The sequence below is a fragment of the Diprion similis genome, chromosome 8 (assembly GCF_021155765.1).
Source record: "Diprion similis isolate iyDipSimi1 chromosome 8, iyDipSimi1.1, whole genome shotgun sequence".
NCBI classification, from domain to species: domain Eukaryota; kingdom Metazoa; phylum Arthropoda; class Insecta; order Hymenoptera; family Diprionidae; genus Diprion; species Diprion similis.
Window position 1 is genome coordinate 15,299,702 of NC_060112.1, and position 10,768 is coordinate 15,310,469.

The following is a 10,768-nucleotide window of genomic DNA, read 5'->3' on the forward strand; positions in this document are numbered from 1 at the left end:
TGCGAACGTGGGAATACCGCAATTGCATTGTGAATTATTGAATTCAATAAAACAGGTAAAACGAATCTTATTTCGCACGTTACGTAATATGCTGCAGAAATTTCTCAGATTCAGAAGGTATGTCGAAATGCTTAAAATTGAGCTTGTAAATAGAAGAGAGGTGGAATAGAAACTCCTTCAAACATCGCCAAAGGGTCTGAGAAAATCAGGAATAAAATGGACAAGTTTCTAAGCCATCCAAAATAATTTAACTTGACACTTGCTAGACGCCGTCGCAAGTAGAAAAACTTGTTCACACTGTAATGCGTACATTAAAGTCATGGTTTGTTATCGCGCAGTGTAACAATTTTTGCGATCACAAGTTGTTTACTCGGTAAAGGTGAGACGCCACTTGCGTAACGTGTCGTCTTCCTCGGAAAGATGCGTAGGTATCTGACAATGAGCTGTTTGTTCGGTCATCTTGACCGAGAATGAGGAATCATCGCCGGTAATCGATAAGCCAAGGTACTTATACCGTGCGATTTCATGCTGGATCATCAGTGATACCAAAGCTTTGCAGTCGGCTTAGTCTGGAGGATACAGGAGTTGAAGTACATTCGGCATTCAATATGCAGCGATTCGTTCTACTAGCCATCGTGGGATTCTATCTCGCCGCCTACGCCACGGCCGATGATCTCCACCTTGGAGAGCGTGAGGATGGAGACGTTCTCGTGGAGAGCAGACGTTTGTTCAGGGTAAGAAATGCTCGTCATTACCTCTTTTAATGAGGACCTATGTCTTTCCACTGTGCGGCAAATGGCAAGCCAGTTGCACGTTGTTACACAACACCGATTTCCTTGGTCGTACAAATTTTTCCACTTTCGTAGCGGTCTCGTTCCTTTCCACTGTAGGTACTTCGCTTGTTTCATTTTCACACGAAAGAGAATTGGAAACATATGACTTTCCAGGTACCTGACGGCACGTAGAATTTTATACTCAATTTCCTTATTCAAACTAAATTTATTATACTTCAAGGTTTTAAATTGTAATTCATATATTTTTCACAAATTGTTATGTTCAGCCACGCTCAAAGTGATCAGTAATGCAGTCTACCTTATTCCGATGTATTGGATTGTCACTATATTTTCAGTTCCCCGTTCCTGGGAAATCTATGGTTGCTAAGTCAGGGTTCAGTACCGAGGGCAGAATTACCGCAGTATCAGCCGTGAACGCCCCAGGGAAGGCAGCAACGATCAACGTGGTCAAAGGAGGCGTTGGTACCAGCACCATCGTAGTTTCAGCCGTTGGTGAATTGGGTACTGGATTGGATGTACAGCTTGACGTTTATGCCATAGAAGATAAAGCCGCGAACGCGCATAACAAAGCTATTTCGTTTTGAAGTACGAAGTGGTTTTGGATGATAACTAATTTCAGTAGATTGATGCATGTATTCTGTAGAACTGAAAAAATTGTGCAGTGACAAACTGTTCCACTTTCTTTACACATATTAACGACCACAATAAATCACGTTGGCATTTCATTACTGTTTCCCAAGCTAAAAGCAAACCCAATGGAATACCCTTTAGAACCATCTCAATACATAAAGTTTCGACTTGCAATTTCGACATCGATTAACTCCCAATCATGGCTTTGTGACACTCGGGCTTGAAATTGAGCTGGCTAACTACTCACGATAAGTAATTATGTTGTATACTTCAAAGTACTTTGTACGGTATCATTCCGTATCTGCAGTATGTTTTCCACCGAAATGCAAGACGTTGGCTTCTCACAATCCTTTCGTCTAACTTGTTACACAGAACTCGAATTAGCTATACCAAGCCCGAGAGTTTCTCAGCGTTTTAGTGGCTTCCGGTTCCGCTTGAACTCCTCGTATATGCATAGTACACGACGTTTCCCAGATAGTCCGGATTATACCCCGTACCTTACTAGGTTCAGTAGCTAAATTAATGTACTGAAATTTAGTTTCCTACTCAAGTTCAGGTATAAAATACGTCGGGTATACGAACAGTATAATAATTTACAATCGGCAGCAAACTTCAAGCTTCAAGATCATATCCAAGCACTGTGAATAAAATCTGACAACGACATATTTTGTTTGAACGTCTAATAATTGCTGGTAGCTTTTTCAGACGAAACGGGTGATTTCACGGTGCGTAGAGTATGAGCATAAAAGTTACTATATTCAATGATTATTCATCTAGTGCAAAATAGTATCACAGGATCGGATAATGTACTAAACCTTTGAGGTGTCATCATGGCTCGATGCGATTAATACCAGTACTAAGCAGCTGACGGGTAGCAATGGTTGAGCTGTGGTAGCTTAGCTCATTAGAGTCTCAGGATGTTTTGAAGCTTCGCGAAGGAACATCCTTCATTTCCATCTTTTGTCTCGTACTAAGGCCCTATTGGCTCTTAGCGTGAAGTATAAGTAACCCTTGTCCTCTCTTTCTCCCGGTTATCCCTCTCCTGTTATGGACACCGCCGTGACCATGGCGCCGTGGAGCTCGTTCTGCTCTGCTCAGGTATACATATTCATGGGCGTCATTACCTTACCATGATGCATTGCGCCGCTAAACGCTGCTGCCGTCGTTCGGATGGGTCGTTACTATGTGACTGGCCCTCAAAAAGATAATGTTTCACTTATAAATCAACACGGAGCTTGGATCTAGTCAGGTACAAAGTTGGGCGCCGGTTATACACGTTGAAACGGTAATTTTACGAACACTGATGAATCCCCGGTTCATTTACCCGGGAACGCCTTGCGACGAGTTTCTCATCTGCCGTCATCTCGGTCCTCGCCTTATTTCAAAACCTCCTGTGTGCACACCCTCTTTTCACTCGTTATAACTAACACATTTTACGGTCAATTACAGAGACTCGATGCGATTGACTAATTAAACTGACTACTTAGCATTTCACTCGATGGTACTGGGATAACAAAATGTCTCTAACGATCTGAGAAGACATATAATCGAATTAAGCGACTTCTTCGATGGCAACTTATCATCAAATTTATGCGAATAGATCCGTTGTGTATTTCAGTATGGTTATGTTGGTTTAACTTTAACTGCAGACGAAAGAGATTATATCGTGATCTGTTGACTTTTGCGTTGAAATTCGGTAATAGGACATTCTATTTTGCCCGGTATGTTAGTTGGCTCGAGGATACGTGAATTTCAAAAGCAGTACTTTTGCAAAGACATATCCGTTACGCTAATATTGAATTTTCATTAAACTAGATAAATGACCTGTCTATGAACTCAAGACATTAATACAATTTTTGCCAAATTGGCGTTTCATATCCGAAAAATCGTTGGAGAATTCATAAACGTCGCGGATGAAATAAAATTTGCGTGCAGGAAAATCTGCGGTGTATATACTGTGAGTTAATTTTACTCCAGTTGGATGGAGAAAAAGCTTCATGGACACTTTGATTTCTTCATTTAAATATCATAAATTGAAGTATAAGTCACGTAGGCCATAGATAAATCGGTTTTGCCAGACGCAGATAGTTTTACTCGCAGACACCGTGATTCTTTGAACTTCAAATCGATTTGATACTGAAATTAACAGAAAACATATAAGGCCTCTGGATCATAAAATGCTTCCATCTCACCCAGTCAACCGTAAAATTGTTTTCTCAAAAGCTATGAAGTTTAACTGAATTCAGAATTACTTCTCATAAATTGTAGTATATTTTTTTAGAAACATCTATCGCAGATGCACGCTTCATAGCTGTACAGGATTTGATAACATCCAAGACACGGGGTTTCGCTTTAGGGTTTAATAAAAATTGGTCGCCTTATCAAGGCGGAAAAGGCACGGGGCGAGCGAGTCTATTACACCCCTGATCGTACGAAGAGCAAAGGTTGGATCGTAATGAAGTCGGAGGTTCGGCTGGTAAGAAGCAAGTAGATGGTAGGTTTAGAAGACCCAAGCATGTAATCTACTCTCGCGTTTTCGCTTCTCTCTCTAACGAGTTACTAAATATATAAATACGGCCGACTGTTGAAGAAGATAAGGAATAAGGTGAAGATGGCGTAGCGACCTCTTCACGGCTGAATTGGTACTCCCGACTTTCAGGTATTTACTCAAGTTAGAATGTTCTTATGTACGTATGCAACCCATATAAAGGCGAACGACGTAAAACTTGCTTACCGCAGACGGAGTAATCGGATTTAAAAGTCAAACTCTTCAATTACCTGGTAAATATTTAATGCCAAGAATTTGATATGAGATCGAGGCCGTATAACCGCGGCCTCAAGACTGCAACGGAGTCTGCGAGATGGAAAGGAAACCAGAGGCAGTGGTTACCGATGGCACGTCGCAAATTTTCACCGGCATTCGCGTAACTCGTGCGACGCCCAAACGCATACTTATATGTAGATATATAATACGAGTTTGCAATTGCGAGCTGGCACTCCTCTTCCGACATTCGCCCTCGGCATGGATGTTCGTGACTCTTCTACACGGTTTATTGGTAGGTGTCCGTCATTGCTTTGGGGCACAGACATTCTGCTACCGAGGAGAGCGAAGACCGCGAGGTACAAAAACCGAGAGGGAAAAAGCTGCGCGCCGTCTCGGACATTACCAACACCGAGTCAAATTATAACAGAAAAAAATGAACGATTGCCATTGTTGCCCCAAGTTGTTGTTCATCGACGTATTTTCGGGATATTCATCCGCCTGACAGATGGGCCAATAAATTTTAAACGTGCTCGCCTCTAACCCCAGCATAATATTTTCGCCGCGCTGATGAAGGCGAATTACGGTACGTATATATATGTATCTATCTACTCGAAATAGATATGAATTGCTAAATACGTATCGACTTTTGGGTTGCAATCCGCGGAAATATTTCACCCTCGAGATTAGTTAGAAATCCCGTTATCCTCGTTGCAGTTATGCAGACTCAACTATGTGCGCGCATTTTCCGTTTACTAACGGTTCTGATATCGCACTTGTTGTATACATGTGTAGGTATATCCAGCAAAAAACCAAATTTATACGATTACGTTCCGGCTCGAGTGGAGTTAACTTTTTATTTCCAAGTACCGTGCCTCCGATGTTTCCGTACATGTTATACGACGGTTTGAGCTGGTGATTGCAGGGGCTGCGAAAATTGCATAAATTGTGGCAGGCGTGAAACAGGATTTGCTTAGCGAGACGAGTGCTGGTATTCTTTTTACTCTCTTTCATCTCCTCCACCTGAATTTCTGCTTCTTTTTTCCACGCCATCTTTTTCTTTCCTTTGTTTTCGTTTTGCTTTGCGAGTCCTCTTCAAAGGAACTCTGAGCGGTCAACACAGGCTTGTACATCCTTTATGGCGTGATTTAGGTGATTAATCCTGTGACGAACGTTTATCACCACCTTTCGCCTTAAACTTCACTACCTCCTTGTTTATGTTCCCCGGAAATCTTGCGGTGACCGATTTTTACCAAGCGGTACAAAAAGAACTAATTACATTTCGATCTAGCAGCTGCACACTCGAAGAAAGATTTTTTTACAGTTATTCAGGTGGGGTAGTAATTTAGCTGAAAATTGACGTGACATTTATCAATTTGTATTAAGGAAGTACACGTGGAATGAATGTGAAAAAATAGGTTATACCCATTTAAAAAACGTACCGAAAGGCTACAAAACGAAAATACTACTGATTAAGCATAGTTCCAAGTTGAAAAATACGATGTTTTTTTTCAAAGGCTTTTTCTTTGCGATGGCGAGTGTAAAAAGGCGGGTTGCGAGGGCCGCGTGGCACAGTGAGCAGCCTGAACTATGGGAATCATTCGCTTGTGCGTATGTCATGCTGCCTCTATCCAGGCGTAACTACGTCTACAGTTGGAACATTCCCACAGCAATTTAAGTAGGCGCCTATTCTCGACGTATTCGTCGGATTCACTTTACGGTTGGCGTATGCGGAAAATCGAAGTATCAAATGTGATGCCAAATAATGGTGTAACAATGTGGATGCCGAGGATGTTACCCGTTGCGCAGTGGCGTTATGGCGGTGAGATGGACGAGAGAATGAGAAAAGACTAGAAGAGAAGGAAGGTGAAAAAAGTCAGATGAAGGATGGTCAGATGCGCGGACGGCCGAGTAGAGCTCCCTGTAATCAAGTGTAATCTCGGATCCCGTTTATTTACACCTCGGGAGCCAGGCGCGCGAACCACCGAACGTTGAACGTGGCGCAGCGAAGACGAGGGAAAATTTTCATAAGGAGCGAGGGAACGCCTCGTCTGCAAAAATCATAAATGCTATGTACACGAACTTCTTGCACGTACCTTTCGTCGGCCGGGGATTTTTATGATTGGCTGAAAGTACCGCGTTCCGAGAAATACGCGTGTAACTATATCCACGTTCTTTGGTCCATTGCATATATCGATGCAATCCGCAGATGTATCGATGCACCATTCCTTGTTATTACGGCACCTCGTTGTTACTTTTACGTTCAAGGTGCAAAGTCCGCTTTTCCGGTATATGCGAATACTATTATAAAATTATCCCTTCGTTTGCTCTCATTTTGTTACACTCATTTTGCTATCCTCATTACCATCGAGACTTCAAAGGTTGCATGACTCTCTTCTCAAACCAGAATTATATGAATTTAACACGCTCGTAAACTGCGGTTGTGAATTTTGTTTGACGAGATTAATTGAAAGACAGTTTAGTTTCAGCAGTTAGTCCTTATCTTCAACGAAGTCAAAAAGAAGTGAAATTTAAAAAAATTTTGGCGAATTTGCGTGTAACTGAAACCATCTATCTTAGTTCGAGTTTATAATTCGTTGGTTACTTCTTGGCGCAGTAGACGTCACAAGGGTAACTGGATCGATCAACGTTTCAGAACTTTGATAGGTACTGCATGTAAATGGCGTTTTCTATTTTCAAAAGAAAATACCGAGCTCATCCAGCATGTGTTTACCAAATTCGAGACAAGTGACGAAGTAAGCGTTCGTCGCCTGAAACGTTCGTACGACTAAATCTCTCTCTCTCTCTTATTTCTTGCACACAAGCCTTCCCACCTCTACCTGCGAGAGAACACCAAGTCGAAGTTGATGTGGCGGCGAGAAGTTAATAAGGCACTTACACAACGAAGTCGTCCACATGACCGAACGACCAGAGGGAGAAGCGATGGCGTGGCGGCTAGGGCGCAGATCACAAACTACGCTGCTCGCTAACAAGCCTCGGACCCATCCAACGGGCCCGTTGGCCATATTCCCGGGACTCTTCGCCTCCCCGCCGCGGTGCCGTCGGCCCTCTTTTCCCCGCCGAGACACAGCTTCGCGGGACTCTTTGAGGGGCCTTAGGGCCCAACGGAGCGGCGCGGCGCAGGCAGACCTACATAGCCTTATAGTAGGTATATATAGAACCGGTGTTGCATTATCCGGAAAATTACAGCTCCAAACACGCCTCACCTGGCATCCGAGTAATTTCGTCTAGCCTTCTCCGTCTTCTCTCGTCTTTTCGCCCCTGCTGTGCTTAGGCGTGCTTTTAAGTGTTATGAATATTATTTCTTCTTTTCGTCTTTTGGCACGTTGGTTGACTTTGCACCTGCCTTGAGGTATAAGGTGATGGGCCATTCGGGTTCAGATCAACTTTCGGACAGGGTAGCAAGCGCTTTGTCTGCTGTATCTTCTGCAAGTTGCATGCTTGTTTATATCGACACTGATGGAATTGAACAAAGCTATCCCCGTCGCTTTCGTGTTTTGGTAAATCGATCGGTCTGCTCGATTCGTGGCGATCGCTGGTCGGGTCGGTGAACGAGCCATGCATGATCCACGCGGGAGTTATACGAGTATTACTGAAGCGCCTGCCTCGACGGAAATTTGGTTTCCATAAAGCAAGGGTCTTTGAGCCAGCTTTAATTACATATAAATTGGGAGTCATGCGTGCGGAAAATTCACATGCTCTGCGTATCGCGCCTGTACTCTCTGTACCCATATGTATACCAAATCATGTATCGTAACCCGCGATGCCTAATTTCGCGAAGAAGTCAAGTGGAAATAACGTTGATGATCCATTATGGTGAAGGGTTTTGGCACGAGTTGTATATTTAGTCGTATCATATGCACGCATTTTTTTACGCCTGAATCTGGTTCGGCAGAGAATTTTCGAAGAAACTGATTTTTTTTTTATGGTAGTTGAATCGTTCATTATCAGATAAATCTTATCTATAATTTGTAACCGAGTCAAAATGAGAATTCTGGTTTCTGAAATGACATGTATGCATTCATGTCCTTGTTAATGAACATTCATAATTCCTTATTCATTTCCGTTCACCTTTTATACAGAAAAAGTAACCGTTATCAGTAACGCTTTCCGCTCGATGGAATTGAAGGTTGTAATAATGAAGTGAGTGAACATTTAACGCCTGTTATAACATCTGGTATAATAAAGTACAAACATGTATATAGGGGAGGATATTTATCTGGAATTTTGAGCCTTCTGGGAGTGCGTGGAGGTTCACGCCCGGGTTCACCTGTACTCCACCTTTACACCGAAGTTGGTAGTCACGTTTTACGTTTTCGGGGAGGTACCTCCGACCTTTGAACCAAATTAATGCCTAACTTTTTCATTTTGACACACTAGTTTTTCCCCGGTAAAGTTCACCTATCTCGTTGTGGGAACTTTTTGATCTCCGCCGAAAGGGTCAGCTGTTGCGTCTAAAAAACTGTTGTAAAACTTTTAATAACTATGCAGTGTTGTACCAACGTCGACGTGCAGTGCAGGTGGGCACGAAACGCGTTACATAACTCAGGTAACACGATACGACACGACGTGGTGTCAAAGTTTCGAGATGCACACCGTGTGCAGGTATTTTTTACCCCTCATTTAACGCGTCTCAAGCCGCCAAGCCGTTGTCATTATGACACAGGTCTGTGAATCACGCGCATCAGCAAACAATATTACACCTTATACTGCCTGGCTGTTTCCCTTGTGTGACGAATGATGAAGGTTGATGTTATTCGCAGCCACTTGGGGCCAATTGTCTCGGACAATTTCGCATTCGCCGCGATTTAGATAATGGAAAAATTAAGGTAAACTGGTTCTGCACTCGGAATCCGACATTCGATGTGGTCAGTCCTGCAGAATTGATGCTCAGGTCGTACGAATCGGGCCATTTGCACGTTTTATTCACATACTCAAGGCGCAGTATGTTTGATCACCTTCATCCGTCACTGTACGAGATAATGACCGAACGGGAAAACGAATAGATCCAAGGAAACATTCTTGACACTATCTTCGGGTTAGATTTTACGTGGTACTCCTTAATTTTCGGTTTTAGATGGTGAGGGAACTTGAAATTTCCTAAGTGTTAATAACACTCCAATGGCCCAATTAGAAGGATAATTGAAGAGCAGAAGTCAATTCTCCCCGTTTCATCGGAAAAATCATATGGGCAACGATCAGGCTTTATCTACAGCACGGATCTATAAACGAGTACCCACACCTTAAGGGGGCGGGATGAAAATCATTAGCATCGATGTACCAGCTTCTGATATATGAAGGCGAGGCGGTTCAATCGAGTGTCGGGGACTCCAGCTCGATGGGCACGATCGGTGTAATAAATTTTTGGGATTTATGACAGATGATGGCAATTTGGCCTTATACGAGGGGCATCGTCAACCTGGACACAGCGTGGTCAGTCGACACCGGAGATTTGACCACCGGCTATAAGTTGTTTAGAACACGAGTGAATTAATGAGAAATTTGACCGTAGCCACGCAGCGGAGTTTCGTTCGCAGACGGAGATCTTTGTCGAACCCGGTCGTCTCTGCTCGAAAACGACTTCAGGCCTGACCCTTCGGAGGCTTTGGCACGCTGCACAGAATCACCGACGAAGAACGCAAGGGATTTTCTACAAAGGTTGCTACACCCATTTTAAACTAATATATATCTGTGCACGACGGAGATTTTTCCCTTGATCAAACCGTAGGAATGCCACGATGTCAAAGAAGTTTTTTCAAATTCTTCATTCGAGAGTTTTTCCTTTATTGACAACAATCTTGGTTCAAATTAACGGTCATCTTGTAAGGGCCTGTTTTAGCTGGTAACCCGAGTGTTCAATTTTCTACTCTCTTTACGATCCTATTATAGAACGATGTATAAAATGCTCTGGAGATCTCATTTGGGGTCTCTACCACCGAACTTAGTACCAATCATTAATTTCAGTGAATACTGTCTCCCCACTTTTACCTGCAGCCGAGAGCAAGGTTTTAGAGAACAATATAATTCGAAAGCTCGTAGGTTTTTTCACTTTTGGTTCGGTCAACATTAAGAGGTTGATTGGAAAATTGAATCTAGTTTTGTGTTACCCCGCATGTGAGACGTAAAATAAGACCTGACGTTGCGTTGGGAAGCGATAAATATACAGAGAACTTTGTAAGTATAGATTGAAATACACAACTGCTGTTAACATGGGTAATAACTGTCAAGTATATTTTTTATTCCGTCCTTAAAGTGCAGTATAACGAGCAAGGTTGAGAACCGCAAAGAATCGAACTGAATACACGAGCACGGTCCTGCAAATGTTACGGGTAACGACGAGGTGTAAGGTAATTACAAAAAGCTTTTGCGAACATTTACGTAATAAATAAGAATGAGAATTTATAGCAGGTATGTGTGTGTGTGTGTGTATCTATAATCTGTATGAAAAGGTGAGATGAGAAAGAAAGCCGACTTTATGTAGGCTGTAAATAAAAGTATTCGTTTTGGGATCGGAGCTGCAGACACAATATGAATACGAGATGTAAAACGAGTGAATGGTTAT

General features: G+C 42.7%; 1 protein-coding gene across 1 annotated transcript; it reads left to right on the forward strand.

The window, feature by feature from the left end:
- The first annotated feature begins 519 nt into the window (after positions 1–519).
- LOC124408718 lies at positions 520–1,517 on the forward strand. The gene is made up of 2 exons (XM_046885857.1): positions 520–734; positions 1,130–1,517. Exons 1-2 carry the CDS (start codon positions 609–611, stop codon positions 1,376–1,378), a joined length of 375 nt encoding a protein of 124 aa, XP_046741813.1. The 5' UTR covers positions 520–608; the 3' UTR covers positions 1,379–1,517.
- The last annotated feature ends 9,251 nt before the right edge of the window (positions 1,518–10,768 follow it).

Bases quoted from the DNA above. Each gene is read 5' to 3' on its own strand.
- LOC124408718 (XM_046885857.1), top strand. From the start codon at position 609: ATGCAGCGATTCGTTCTACTAGCCATCGTGGGATTCTATCTCGCCGCC. The intron at 735-1,129 runs GTAAGAAATGCT...CTATATTTTCAG, and splicing joins AGAGCAGACGTTTGTTCAGG to TTCCCCGTTCCTGGGAAATC.